Source organism: Equus asinus, chromosome 29 (assembly GCF_041296235.1).
Source record: "Equus asinus isolate D_3611 breed Donkey chromosome 29, EquAss-T2T_v2, whole genome shotgun sequence".
Taxonomy (NCBI): domain Eukaryota; kingdom Metazoa; phylum Chordata; class Mammalia; order Perissodactyla; family Equidae; genus Equus; species Equus asinus.
In genome coordinates this window covers 34,213,007-34,225,007 of record NC_091818.1, presented here as the reverse complement: position 1 = coordinate 34,225,007, position 12,001 = coordinate 34,213,007, and the positions used below count along the sequence as shown (strand labels likewise).

Sequence of the window (12,001 nt, the reverse complement as noted above, 5' to 3'; positions counted from 1 at the left end):
GATATGAAAAAAAATTCAAAGGATTGAAGACTGACATAGCCAGATGAAGAATTAATAGCAATGCCACTAAGAAGAATCTGGGTTTAGGATGCCATCCTAAACTTCACATGAAACTGGTTCTTTAACTTTTTAAAAAATTCTGGACCAGACTAAGTCCCTTCCATGTACCAACTGACTTTTGAAATGGAACTGTATCATAGTGTCCTCAGCAGCAAGGAAGCAATGTTAGTATTTATAGTTAACCATTAAATCTTGGGGAAATTTCCCTGAGTCTCCCTTTTACCTCTCATCTCTCCTCATTCCTCCACCAAAGTTCTTTTACAGGAAAAAATAGGTTAAAGTAAATATTTGCAATAGTAGTTCAGGTTAAAAATAAACATAGTATTCATGGACATATGCAGAAGTAGCAGCCTGTGGGCTTATGTAAATATTAGCCTCCGGTATTTTTTAGTATCAGCAGGTAAAGCTACTTTCTTCTCTAAAAGCTGCGTTTACCCACTTGGGCACTACCAGGCATTTTCTCTAATTCAATTTTAAATATCGTAGGAACAGCCATATAACTCATATCTAGAAGTGCCTATTGTTGTTGAGTCAAAAAGGACAATCTGTTGCATCTGGGTTTCTCAGGGGAAGATTTTCCCTTGTCATAATTATATAAGGCAAATGCCTATTTATGTTAAAAAAAAACTGCTCAAACACTCTTTGACTTACATTTACAATCTAAGTCTTTACAAAGTGCAAATTTATTTATAATTATCCTAATAAGCTTTGTTGTCTTTTAAAAAACTATATTCCAAACAGAGCTTTGTTTTTTTTAGTTTCTTAACAAAGCTGCCTGAAACAATAGCCTCTCTCAAGAAATTTCATTATTGTTGTTGTCAGCAGCCATTTAAGCGTCTACTCTGGTCTAGGACTTGGCTGAGCACAAGGGAACAAGTGGGCATAAGGCAGGGTCACATCCATGCGGGCTTATGGTCTAGTTGGAGAGACAGATGTGCACATAAAAAGATGAATTCATAATAGAAGATAACGAGTAAGTAACAGAATAACAGTGCTGAACATAAGAGGAAAAGGTGATCACTAAGGGCTAGGAAGCTGAGAAAGGCCTTGAAAAGATGTGACTTTCAGCTTGGCCTTGAGCTAGGGTTTAGCTAAGTGTAGTGTGAGAATAACAAGGCAAAGGCGGAAAGGAGTGTGATGTGGTGATCATGAAAACTGAGTGCTCTTATTTACAATGAAGAGCCAGGAGGTGGAGGGGACCCAAAGGCCCCCTGATACAAGAGCCCAGTCTGAGTCTTGAAACCTAGACCAGGACCAAAAGAAAGGCACAGATGTGGGCAATAATGAAGAATTACCAGTCCCCGATAAGTGACTGGTTGTCATCTAGAGGAGGGTTTGGCAAACAGTAGCCCACAGGCCAAATCTGGCCCGTCACCTGTTGATAAAGTTTTGCTGGAACATAGCCATACCCTTTTGTTGACATACTGTGTATGGCTGTGTTCATGCTACAGTGACAGAGTTGAGTCATTGTGAGAGAAATGATATGACCTGCAAAGCAGAAAATATTTACTCTCTGGCCCCTTTACAGAGAAAGTTTATTGACCTCTGCTCTAAAACAATGAGACCAGTAGAAAGTTCCCTCCTTCAGAAATCATGCCTTGTGATCAATATTTCTATTCAAAAGTGCTTCTGAAATTTGCCAAACACAGACTATCTTACATGTTATTCAATTCAAATAATCTGCTCGGAAGCAAATAACCGTGTTAAAGGTTACCTCCTCCTATCATCCTCCAAAAACAAACATTTTGGGGGCTAAGTCAAAGTCTAGAGACCTGCGCTGAGACTTTAGAAATCAAAATGGTTTGCATTGGTCCAGAGAGGTCAGACCAAGGGGATGTCCCAGGAACCAGAAGCCACTTCCAGCCCTGATCCCAGTTTGCACATCTGGGACCTGCCTAGAGTCAAGGCTTATTTTGAGCATTCTTTAATTTAGACTTGAACCTCAACTCCTAAATTGGGGCAAATGACAGGACTCATTCTTCAATTCTTTCCCCTCGCTTACGTTGCCTGGATATCTCATTCATTCTTAAAACTCAAGTGGAATGAGTCTTTTCCAGAGGGCTTGTTTGCACAGAGCAGTCTGATGCAGGTGTCTTTCTCTGTCCTCCCACTGAACCACCTTGGGCATGACATAGCCGTGGCACTTGCCTCACATGCTGCCGCTGTCACTTTTCTTGCCTCATGTCCCCACCAAGTCTGTATGCCTCTCTTCCACATCACAGGGTGCTCAAAACTGTCTTTTGAGTGAACGTTAATTATTTTCTGTGCTTCTGAGAAGGTCTCCTGTTCTAGGATACCTTTCCCATGGTCTTCTCATTGTTTTCTCCACATTCTCTCCTCTTTAGCTTATATCCTCATCTATCTCTTTTCTGCTCTCAACTATTCTCGCTTTTACTAGAACATGTATTGTCTTATACCTAGAACTGAAACCACGCATTTTCATGTCCTGGAACCCAGAATAGAGCTTAAATCCTAAAATAATAGGGAAACAGGTACTGGTTTTGGAGATTTTCTTTGTATGCATACCAACTGCTTCAGTTAAAAACCAAAAAACCTGTATTTACTGCCCACCAAGTATTGATTACAAAGTTTGATGTTAAAATTAACCATCTATTCTCAAACATGGAAGAAATGGAATGACATTTCATTTAATGCTTATTTCCAGGAGCTGAGGATAGAAACTGGCAGCAACAGCAACAACGGAATATTCCAATTCATTCTTGCCCCAAATGTGGAGAAGTTCTGCCCGACATAGACACCTTACAGATTCATGTTATGGACTGCATCATTTAAGTGTCGATGTTTCACTTCCCCAACTGTTGGTAAATGTCAAGATTTTCTTCCTCCAAGAGTTGTACTTTTGTGTTATTTGTTTCCACTCAAATATTTGGGCTCATTGTTTGTTTTAGGAAAAAGAAAATGCATATGTTCTAAACAGGACATTTTTTGTGGATTTCCATAAACTCACAAAATAGAATCCGTAACATACCAGTCTCCTGATCATAAATTCACTTTTTTTTTAACGTTCAGTTTATGTGAGCACGAACTGCTCATGCAGTTAATGAGCGTATGACATCATGGGACAGAATAAGTGTAGTTAGATGGAAGAAGCCTCGCTGAGAGATTTTTAGGAACTTTTTAAGGAGGTAGGAAAAATGAAGTGGTCACAGGTTTAATCAAGTAAAGTGTCTTTGAAGTATTTTTAAAATAAATTATATTGTTATTTTTCTTCATCCACAAGACACATCTGTTTGGGGTTGTGTATATATGTGTATGTCGTAGTTTTATGGCAGCCACAGTCATTGCACCAAAGTTATGAGATGGCTCTTTCCATATAAGCACTGTAAGCTTGTACTTGATCATCCGGACAAGTGCAGAAATACTGGCACACATGACGTAGAGACGTCAGGTTTGCTGGATTTCATATAACCATCACAGTGTAAAGAAGTTATCTTCATTCTTTCATTGTGCTGCAGGTATATGGGCCTATACGGTAGACAGTTGATTAACTGCTAAAAGGAACAGCTGTCTATTAATTTTCTTCCTGGATCAGGCTATGTATTCATAATCACAAAATAGTTACTGCAAAATAAAATTTTGCTTATGACTCTTTCATATTGTTCATATGTGATTGGCTAATTTCATAGGATGCATTTTCTGTATTCAGTTTTATATAAGCTTAATACTCAGATCTGTTTTGTTAATTCTATGAATATGAGCAAAACCCTTTACTGGAGACCAGTATATGTTGTTTGAATTAGAAGTTGTTCTTGCTAAGGAGGTGAAAAGATAAGGATTTGCCATATTTGGTAAACCTACAGTTTATCAAGATTGGCTAATACATTTTTTATGGCCAGCCATACAAGTAAACAATGTCCTTATGCATATATATATGCATATATAAATTTAATATATATATTAAAACAGGAATCAAAATAGTTAATTATATCTTCATGCCAAGAGAAGACACTATACAAATTCAATAGTAATTTCAAGATTCCCCCACCTCACCTGAGAGAGAATGTTTGTTAAAGACATTTCTAAAATAGCTGTACAAATCTTACTTTTAATTTCTTGTTTATGGTTTCTAGTTTAAATTTTTTCCCTTACTATTTTATACTGGAGAAAATAGATTCCTGTAGTATCCTAAATAGAAAGCAAGCCAAATGGTTTCATATTTAGGTTATGGGAATATCCTTTTCTTAGTTCAAGTAAAATTGTTAAGCTGATCTCAACCCTGACATAGTAGTGTGAATGGGCTTAGTAAGCCTGCGATCACATCGCTTGCTTGATAATTGGAAGAACTGCAAATGAAGGCAAGTTCATGTGGTTGGTGTAAATTAAGGCTGTTGTTTTGAGGAAATCAAACAGTTTGGTAAACAACTTTTAAACTCTGTGCATGTCTTATCTAATTAATTTAGTCTGATATCTCTTCAAAGGCCTTGTTCCGTGTCACCAGTTAACTACAACACACAGGAGTTTTAGCCCCTCTTCTAGGGCCTGCCATACTATATTCTTGAAGTTTTGTTAAATGGGAGCAATAGAAAGATGGGAACTGGGAAGAAATATAACTGAGCCAATGAAAATTTCACAGCTAAGTAATTTTATAATGGTAAGTCTTCAAATATTATATTTAAAAATAATTTTGATTTGGTCCAGCATATAAGGATCTTGGAAGTCATCCCTCCCATCCTTGTAACAAGACAAATGCTGAACAAACATAAAATCATCAACTCCTTTTAAATCCCACAGAGAATTGAGGTCACAGGGCAAACTACCATCCCAAAATTGCAGAGACAGACAGGCAGACACAGGGAGTCACAGATTACTGGATCAGAGCCTCAGGAGCAGAAACCATGGCAGGAGCCAGTACCTGAGTTGGAAAACTTAACCTGTAATTGAAGACTTGCTAAAGGCGCAGTGTGGACAAGCTTGAGAATTAAAAACTGCAGGGGGAGCCCAATCTTAAGAGGACCCCCACACTTTTGTGAGTTTTATCTCCAGGAGCCCTACTAGATTCTCACAGTAAAGACTGGAGAACAATCCTCCCATGCTTCCATAAGGGCGAGGGGGAGAGCAGCCATTTTGAAATATACCAGAACATTCTGTTCTTCTTAACAAGGCCTGCCCTCAAGGGAGACTGTTTTACCAGGGCCTAACCTGCTGGAACATTATCAGAACCCAACTGACCTGGGGAAAGGAAATACCCAACTCCAGCCCCCTCAAGCCTTATTCTTCTCACCCAAGGAGGAGGAAAAAAATCCCGAGAAGCACTTTTAAAGGTTCCAGCCCAGGGGCGCAGGCTCACTAAAAGACTGAGGCCTTATCACAGGACCTGAAAACGCTTCCCCTCCTCACTATACCTTACCACCACATCAGTGGGCTCCTGTATAAACTGGGATTACAATGGAAGGAACTGCATATCTCAGACTTTATTTAAGAAGAAGTCTGTTGGGAAACCCAAAGATAAGAGAGGAGGAAAGAACGAGAACACCAGAGGAAATTTTAGCCTCTGACACCTACAGCTACAGCAAACAGTAAATGTAGTCCAACCTGTAACCAGGTAAACACAAAACCTCACACTAAAGCCCTATTTACCTGAGTTCCTTTTACTTAGTACACCATGTCCAGTTTTCAACAAAAAATTATGAGGCATACTAAAAGACAAAAACACAGTTTTAAAAGACAGAAATATCAGAACCAGACACAGATATGATGGATGTAAGACTGGGGCTTTAAAACAACTATGGTTAATACCCTAAGGGCTCTAATGGAAAAAGGTGACCATGCAGGAACAGAGGGGTAATGTAAGCAGAGAGATGGAAACTCTAAGAAAGAATCAAAAGGAAATATTCAAAATCAAAAACACTGTAACAGAAGTGAAGAATGCCTTTGACAGGCTCATCAGTAGACTGGACGTGGCTGAGGAAGTCATCAGTGAGCTTGAAGAAATATCAGTAGAAACTTCCAAAATCGAAATGCAAAGAGAAAGAATGAAAAAGAACAGAATATCCAAGAACTCTGGAACAATTACAAAAAGTGTAACATGTGCAATGAGAATGTGAGAAGGAAAAGAAAGAGAGATGGGGACAGAGGAATTTTTGAAGTAATCATGGCTGAGAAGTTTTAAAAATTAATTTTGGACACCAAACCACAGATCCAGGAAGCTGACAGAACTACAAACAAGATAAATACTAAAACATCTTCACCTAGGTATATCATATTCAAACTGCAGAAAATCAAAAGCAAAGAGAAAATATTGAAAGAAGCAGAGGGGAAAAAGACCTTACCTGTAGAGGAGCAAAGATAAGCAATATATTTGGCATCTCTTCAGAAACAAGCAAGCAAGAAGAAAAGAGTGAAATATTTAAACTGTTGAGAGAGAGAAAAACCATCAACCGAGAATTCTGTGTCCATGGAAATTATCTTTCAAAAGTGAAGGAAAAATAGACTTTCTCAAATAAACAAAAATTAATGGAATTTGTTGCCAGCAGACCTGCCTTACAGAAATGTTAAAGAAGTTCTTCAGAGAGAAGGAAAATAATATAGGTCAGAAACTCAAAGAAAGTAAGAGGACTGGAGAAAGAATGAATGAAGATAAAGTCTTATTTTTCTTGTTTTTAATTGATCTAATAGATAAGAGTTTGTTCAAAATAATAATAGCCACAATGTCTTTGGTGATTATAGCTAAACGACAAATGGAATAAGGAGGGAGGAATTGGGAATACTCTGTTACAAGGTATTTGCACTACCTGTAAAGCTGTGTAGTATTCTTAGAAAGTGAACTTGGATTAGTTGTCAGTGTGAATTGCAAACTTCAGGGCAACTACTAAAAAAAAATGTTAAAAAAAGTACAATTGATACGCTAAGAGAAGAGAGAAAATGCAATAATATAAAATGTTCGATTAAAACCAGAGAAGCCAGAAATACAGTGGAAGGCAATAAAAGAAACAAAGAACAAGGGCAACGAATAGAAAACAGTAACAAATATGGTAGATGTTAATCCAGTTACATCAGTAGTCACTTTAAACATCATTGATCTAAATATACCAACTAAAAGACAGAAATTGTCAGAATGGATAAAAAAACAAGACCACCTATGTGCTGTCTACAAGAAACCCACTTGAAATATAGAGACATATATAGATTAAAAGTAAAGAGATGGAGGAAGATAGCATGCTAACACTAATGAAAATAAATCTGGAGTAGCTATATTAATTTCAGACAAAGAAGACTTCAGAGCAAGGAAAATTGTCAGAGATAAAGAAGGATATTACAAAATGAAAAAGGGGTCAATTCTCCAAGAAGACAAAATATCTTTAATGTATATGCACCTAACAACAGAACATCAAAATACATAAGACAAAAGCTGATAGAACTGCAAGCAAAAAGAGAGGATTCCACTAGTATAGCCGAAGACTTCAAAACCCCTCTATCAGTAATTAATAGACCCAATAGGCAAAAAATCAGTAAGGGCATAGTTGAACTGAACAGCACAATCAACCAACTAGATCTAATTCACATTTGTAGAATATTTCATATTCTACACACAGCAGAATGCACATTCTTCTCAAGCTCTTTCAGAACATACACCAACACAGACCACATTCTGAGCCACAAAACACAGCTTAACAAAAGTGAAACAATAGGAATCATGCACTGATTCCACAGAAAGATACGTGGAAACCCTCAGCACACTGGGAAATTAAACAACAGACTTGTAAATAATGGGTTAAAGAAGAAGTCTCAAGAAAAATTTTAAAATATTTTAAACAAATGAAAGAATAACTTATCAAGATTTCTGGGATGAAGTGAAAGCAGTGCCTAGCAGGAAGTGTATAGCATGGAATACATATATAGAAAAGAAGAAAGATCTAAAACCAATGATCTAAGCTTTCACTTTAAGAAACTAGAAAAAGAATGGCAAGTTAAACACAAAATAAGCAGGAGAAGAGAAATAATAAAAATTAGAGCAGAAATCAATTAAATCAAAACCAGGAAACCAATAGAGAAAATCAGTGAAACCAAAAGCAGGTTCTTTGAAATGGTCAATAAAATTGATAAACCCCTAGCCAGGTTAGCTAAGAAAACAGAAGACAAATTATTAATATCAGTATACCAGCAATGAACAATTGGAACTTGAAATTAAAAAACAATAACATTTACATTAGCACCAAAAAATGAAATAGGTATAAATCTAATAAAATATGTATAAGATCTGATGAAAGAAATCAAATAACTAAATAAATGGAGAGACAGTCCATGTTTATGTATAGGCTCAATATTGTCAAGATGTCAGTTCTTCCCAAACTGACCTATAGATTCAATGCAATCCCAATCAAAATCCCAACAAGTTAGGGGCCAGCTTTGTGGTGTACTGGTTAAGTTTGCTTGCTCCACTTTGGCGGCCCAGAGGTTGCTGGTTTGGATCCCAGGCAGGGACCTATGCACTGCTTAGCAGGCCATGCTGTGGCAGGCGTCCCACACATAAAGTAGAGGAAGATGGGCTCAGGGCCAATCTTCTTCAGCAAAAAGAGGAGGATTGGCAGCAGATGTTAGCTCAGGGCTAATCTCCCTCAAAAAAAAAAAAAAATCAAGTTATTTTGAGGCTATCAACAAACTGATTCTAAAGTATGTATAGAGAGGCAAAAGACCCAGAATAGCCAGCACATTATTGCAGGAGAAGAACAAAGCTGGAGGACACTATCCAACTTCAAGACTTACTATAAAGCTACAGTAAACAAACAGCATGGTATTGGCAAAAGAATAGACAAATATATATCAGCGGAACAGAACAGAGAGCCCAGAAATACCGAGATAGTCAACTGGTCTTTGACAAAAGAGCCAAAGCAATTCAATGGAGAAAGGGTAGTGTTTTTAACAAATGATGCTGGCACAATTCGACATCTGCATGCAAAAAAATGAGTCTAGGGCCAACCCCAGTGGCCTAGTGGTTAAGTTCAGCAAACTATGCTTCTGTGGCCCTGGGTTTGGTTCCTGGGTGTGGACCTACACCACTCTGTTAGTGCCCATGCTGTGCTAGAAGTCCACATACTAAAATATAGAGGAAGATTGGCACAGATGTTAGCTCAGAGCAAATCTTCCTCAGCAAAAAAAAAAAGAATTTAGACACTGACCTTACACCTTTCACAAAGACTAACTCAAGCCACAGACTGGGAATAAATCTTTACAAATCACATATCTGATAAAGGACTGGTATCCAAAATAAACAAAGAACTCTTTAAAGATAAGAAAATAATCCAATTTAAAAATGGGCAAAAGATAACAAGTACCTCACCAAAGAAGATGTACAAATGGCAAATAAGCACATGAAAAGATGTTCAACATCATATGTCATTAAGGAATTGCAAATTAAAACAAGATACCACCACATGCTTATTAGAATGGCTAAAATGCAAAACAATAAGAACACCAAATGCTAGTGAGGATGTGAACAACAGGAACTCTCATTCATTGTTGATGGAAGTGCAGAATGGTACTTTGGAAGACAGTTTGGTGGTTTCTTGCAAAACTAAGTGTACAGTCCTTGGCATTTATCCAAATGAATCGAAAACTTATATCTACAGAAAACCTGCACACTAATGTTTATAATAGCTTTATTTATAATTGTGAAAATGTGGAAGCAACCAAGATATCCTTCAATAGGCAAATGGATAAACAAGTTGTGGTACATCCATATAATGGAATAATATTCAGTGCTGAAAAGGAATGAGCTCTCAAATCACGAAAAGATATGGAAGAACCTTACGTGCGTATTACCAAGTGAAAGAAGATAACCTGAAAAGGCTACATGATGTATGATTCAAACTGTATGACACTCTGGAAAAGGCAAAATTATGCAGATAATAAAAAAGAGTGGTGGTTGCCAGGAGCTAGGTAGAGGGAGAAATGATGAATGGGTAAGAGCACAGAGGATTTTTAGGGCAGTGAAACTATTCTGCATGATACTGTTATGGTGGATACATTTGTCAAAGCCCATTGATGTATAACATAAGGAGTGAACCCTAATGAAAACTATAGACATTAGTTAATGTATCAATACTGGATCATCAATTGTAACAAATGCAAGATGTTAATAACAGGGGAATTGTGTGTGGAAGGGGCTGTATGGGAACTCTCTGTGCTTTCCACTCAATTTTTCTATAGTTCTAAAACTGCTCTAAAAAATAAAGTCTACTATTTTCTAAAAAATGAAAAAAAATTTGGACTATAACATTATTTACCATGAACACAAGTAAAATGCATTGTGTGCATCAGAAAATCAAGATTGTTGTGAAGGTTGGCTAAGATTTCCATTTGACCCATAATGAAAAGGCTGACTTGGAATTGTTTTTAATGATTATCAAATTTATTATGCCATCATTAATTCAGTGGAGAAAAGCTGATGTGACAGTTAGTTGCATATTTTAAGTGTAACAGGAATCAAGTATATGGACTAATATTCAGATATTTTAGTGGAACAAATGAAAGGTACCAAAATGCTTTGCTTGGAAAGGCAAAGAAAAAGTAGAAATAATTTTACGATCTTCTTTGGCATCCTTTGACCTACATAGTTTGTCATTTTAAAAATTATTGAAATAACATTATGGACTCTTGCTATGAAAATGTTAGTAACTGCTGAGTAATTTAAATATTTTTTCTAGTTAAGTAATTGCAAAGATGTGAAGTATAATGCAAAAGGTATCAATTCAAGAACTCTCAATGCACTGATAGATTTATGTATCAATTTTGTCCTTTAAATATATGGAGCCATAATCATGGGTAAAAGTTATTTCCCGTATATAAAATACGTACTGTAACCCAGCATAACCAAGGAACAAATGTGTTGACCATTCTTATGAGTTAATTAAAACTAGCAAGACTAGTGTTTTTTATTGGCTTCCCTTTGCAAAACATCAGTTGAGGTAACTAGATGGAGGAACATATCCTATTGTTTAAAGTAACTTCTGGGTTGACTGAAAAGCAAGACACATTTCTATGGGCAACAAAGACAACATTCTGTTATGAAAATCAAGGAGGTTGGGTTTTCCTCTTTCTAAGAAGGGCCATTCATCTCTAAGTAGAGGGTTGCCTCTAAGCAAGAATAACATTTTTCCCAGTACAGGGTCTTTGTCCAGTCAGTTAGACAAACTCAAATTTGGGATGAGTCTAGAGAGTTCTGCACCGTACAGCAAGGAAGATGTGAAGGCAGATGTAAAGAGATGTCTGCAGGGAGGTGCTGGTGGCGGGGGGCTGTGGAAACGGGCTATTACTCCCAGTGGAAGGTCTGATTTTCTCATTTTGAAAAGCACTGTCTCCTGCTGGGCCTAAGGATGGGAGAATTGATGTAATCATTAACCAGGTAAACATACTCAAAGATATTCTGGGGGCCAGCCCCGTGGCCCAATGGTTAAGTTCGTGCACTCTGTTTCAGTGGCCTGGGGTTTGCTGGCTCAGATTCTGGGCGCAGGCCTAGATGCCACTCATCAAGCCATCCTGTGGCAGCCTCCCACATAGAGGAACTAGAATGAACTACAACTAGCATATACAATGATGTACTGGGGCTTTGGGGAGAAAAAAAAAACTGGAAGATTGGCAACAGATGTTAGCTCAGGGCCAATCTTCCTGACCAAAAAAGTATACTTAAAAAAGAATAAAAGATATTCTGCTCTGCAGTCTCTAGAGGACTCAACTGCATTCACTACACCACAACCCAGACCCTACACTTGAAGCCCTGATACGTCCCCCTGGCTTCAGTCACAAATCTAAAGGTACCTGCTGAAATCACACCGTCACCTCAGACTGAGCTCATCATCTCTACCCTGTCCAAACCAGCTCGTCCTTTAGACTTCTGGTGCATCTCTATAATTCTGCCCATCTCCCAGGTATTGCCAACCTGGCCATCAGCCTCTCCTCTTCCTGCCAAAGATAACTTTCCTTC

At 37.6% G+C, this 12,001-nt stretch overlaps 1 protein-coding gene across 2 annotated transcripts in view; it reads left to right on the top strand.

The window, feature by feature from the left end:
- Nucleotides 1–3,675, top strand: part of OPTN (optineurin) — a 34,602-nt gene extending 30,927 nt beyond the window's left edge. For both annotated transcript variants that reach the window (XM_070500887.1, XM_070500888.1), the window contains exon 14: nt 2,726–3,675. In XM_070500887.1, the coding sequence (XP_070356988.1) occupies nt 2,726–2,853 (128 nt within the window). In that variant the 3' untranslated portion in view covers nt 2,854–3,675. The remainder of the gene's footprint in view (nt 1–2,725) is intronic.
- Nucleotides 3,676–12,001: the final 8,326 nt, after the last annotated feature.